Raw genomic sequence first — 2,637 nt, 5'->3', positions numbered from 1 at the left:
TTTATAACTTATTTTCCCAAGATCTAGAGCAACTTCTAAAAGTCTGTTATTATCATTACTATTATTTTACTTCTACTAGACCATCCAAATGAATTATAAGTTCTTTGATTAAAAAACAAAAAAAAAAACCAGTTATGTTACACAGAATTTATGTTCTCAGAACTTGTTAGCTTAGCAGAACAAACTACATTCAATGAGATAAGGTTTAACTAATTATGCAAAAACCAGAAGAATTCACATTGACTAGAAGGAGTGCTTCTTCTCTCTATGGTGAGTATTTGTATGCTTCTGAGAGTGTATATGTTTCTATATATGTAACAGAAAAAGAGAGAGTGAAATAAAAAACAGAAGCAGAAATTTGAGATACATCATCCAAGGAGACTGTATCTGTATTCCTGGACAAATTTAATTGTTACATAAAAAAATGAATATGTCTGTCAAAATGCCATTTTAAAGCACATTTAACCACTGATGGTATGAATTTAGGTAAAAACAGAAATTAAGAAAGACACTCAATACAAACTGCCATCTTTAATCAGAATCTCTAAACCCGGCAGTTCCAAGCCAACATGCTCCAGCTCAACGGTACAGTCTTCATGCCCTCAGTGCTGACACTGATTGGGATCCCTGGCCTGGAGTCTGTGCAGTTCTGGATCGGCTTTCCCTTCTGTGCCATGTACATCATTGCTCTATTTGGAAATTTCCTAATCTTGGTCATCATCAAATCTGAGCACAGCCTCCATGAACCCATGTATCTCTTCCTGGCAATGCTTGGAGTGACAGACATTGCTCTCAGTACCTGTATCCTACCAAAACTGTTAGGGATATTCTGGTTCCACTCACCAGAAATACTTTTTGATGCCTGTCTCTTTCAGATGTGGCTCATCCATACCTTCCAGTGTACTGAGTCAGGTATTCTGCTGGCCATGGCCTTGGACCGCTATGTGGCAATCTGTGATCCTCTGAGACATGCAGCTATTTTTACCCACAAATTCCTCACTCAGATTGGGGTTGGAGTGACACTCAGAGCAGGTGTCCTTATAGCTCTGTGTCTCATCCTCATCAAATGCCGGCTGAAACACTATCGGACCACTGTGGTCTCCCATTCATTCTGTGAGCACATGGCCATTGTGAAGCTGGCAGCAGAAGATACTCGAGTCAACAAGATTTATGGTCTTTTTGTGGCTTTCATTATACTTGGATTCGATATAATCTTCATCACACTCTCTTACATTCGAATATTTGTAACTGTCTTCAAACTGCCTCAAAAGGAAGCTAGACTCAAAGCTTTTAACACTTGCATTGCCCACATCTGTGTCTTCCTTGTGTTTTATCTCCTGGGTTTCTTCTCCTCCTTTACACACAGATTTGGGTTCCATATTCCATCTTATATTCACATTCTTCTGTCCAATCTTTACCTGCTCATCCCACCTTTTCTCAATCCTATTGTTTATGGTGTAAAGACCAAACAGATTCGAGACCGAGCGTCTAAGATTCTTCATTTGAAGGATGCATCTTGAGCTCTCATCTATCTTATTTCAAATCATACAAATTCAATCTGAGAAACACTAATTTTTAGTGCTATTGTTTGCTTTCTGATGTTCATTTGTTTGCTGAAACAGAGAGCTCTAGATTTTACATTTGCAACACTGAAGCTCTGACTCCTATTCAAATAACTTCACTTGTATGGATACAGAATTACTTGGAGCATACATTTAGCCAGTAGATAACACAGAAGAAATTATGAAGATTTTGTTTTTAATTAAATCAATTTTAAGGACATCTTTTAAAAGTGCAAATAAATATTAATACTTTTTTGCTTCTTCTGTTTAAAAATATGAAGTGGTATCAATGCTACTGTATAAAAATATCAGTGTGATGAATTATAGTATATTGTGTATGAAACAAAATCTATACTGTTGTTTATAAATATACTTATTCTCATCATTATTATTGTATTTAAGGCCCTAAAGTTCTTTGTTCTGCAATTATGTGTTTTAAGTCTATTTATACCTTATACATTGAAACATATTTATATTTTATATTTATAATACTAAGCAATGTAAACATATTTATATTATTAAAATATTAAAATCATACTAAAATGTGTGATAGAGTTATAACTGAAGTTAATGGAAGTGTTAAGTAAATATAAAAAAACTGTGCATTTAATATACTTGTTTAGACCTATATGATATATTAGCAATATTTTTTAGATAAAAGCAAGTTCTATAACTATATCTGAAGAAGAAACAACTAATTCTATAAGGGGAGATTATACATATTCTATATATATATATAGAATCCTTATGTTTATATATATATATATATATATAACTTCCATCACACTTTTTCATGGAAGGCTCTTACTCTGGTTCTGTCTCTGTGTGTGAAGCATTCATGATTAGCTCACATATTTGTGGAAAGTTATGCCAGTGCAGGTTAAGGTTTTTTATAATGAAGACCAAATCCTTCACTTTACAGATAGGGGAAGTAAATTCAAGGTGTTCATATATAACAGTCACGAGTAAAGAGAAATATGCTTACCCAAGATTTACCTAAATTAGCTCTGACTGAACTGAACTGATATGTATACTTTTTCAAATGGTTTTCTTGTTAATCTTGTGTTTCCCAGTA

The 2,637-nt window shown here is 33.9% G+C and overlaps 1 protein-coding gene across 1 annotated transcript; it reads left to right on the top strand.

The window, feature by feature from the left end:
- Positions 1-569: 569 nt before the first annotated feature.
- Positions 570-1,520, top strand: LOC138092720 (olfactory receptor 52A5-like). Its single transcript, XM_068988785.1, has one exon. It carries the CDS (start codon positions 570-572, stop codon positions 1,518-1,520), a length of 951 nt encoding a protein of 316 aa, XP_068844886.1.
- The last annotated feature ends 1,117 nt before the right edge of the window (positions 1,521-2,637 follow it).

This window comes from Capricornis sumatraensis, chromosome 16 (genome assembly GCF_032405125.1).
Source record: "Capricornis sumatraensis isolate serow.1 chromosome 16, serow.2, whole genome shotgun sequence".
Taxonomy (NCBI): domain Eukaryota; kingdom Metazoa; phylum Chordata; class Mammalia; order Artiodactyla; family Bovidae; genus Capricornis; species Capricornis sumatraensis.
This window is presented reverse-complemented; position numbering and strand designations above follow the sequence as displayed.

Bases quoted from the DNA above. Each gene is read 5' to 3' on its own strand.
- LOC138092720 (XM_068988785.1), top strand. From the start codon at position 570: ATGCTCCAGCTCAACGGTACAGTCTTCATGCCCTCAGTGCTGACACTG.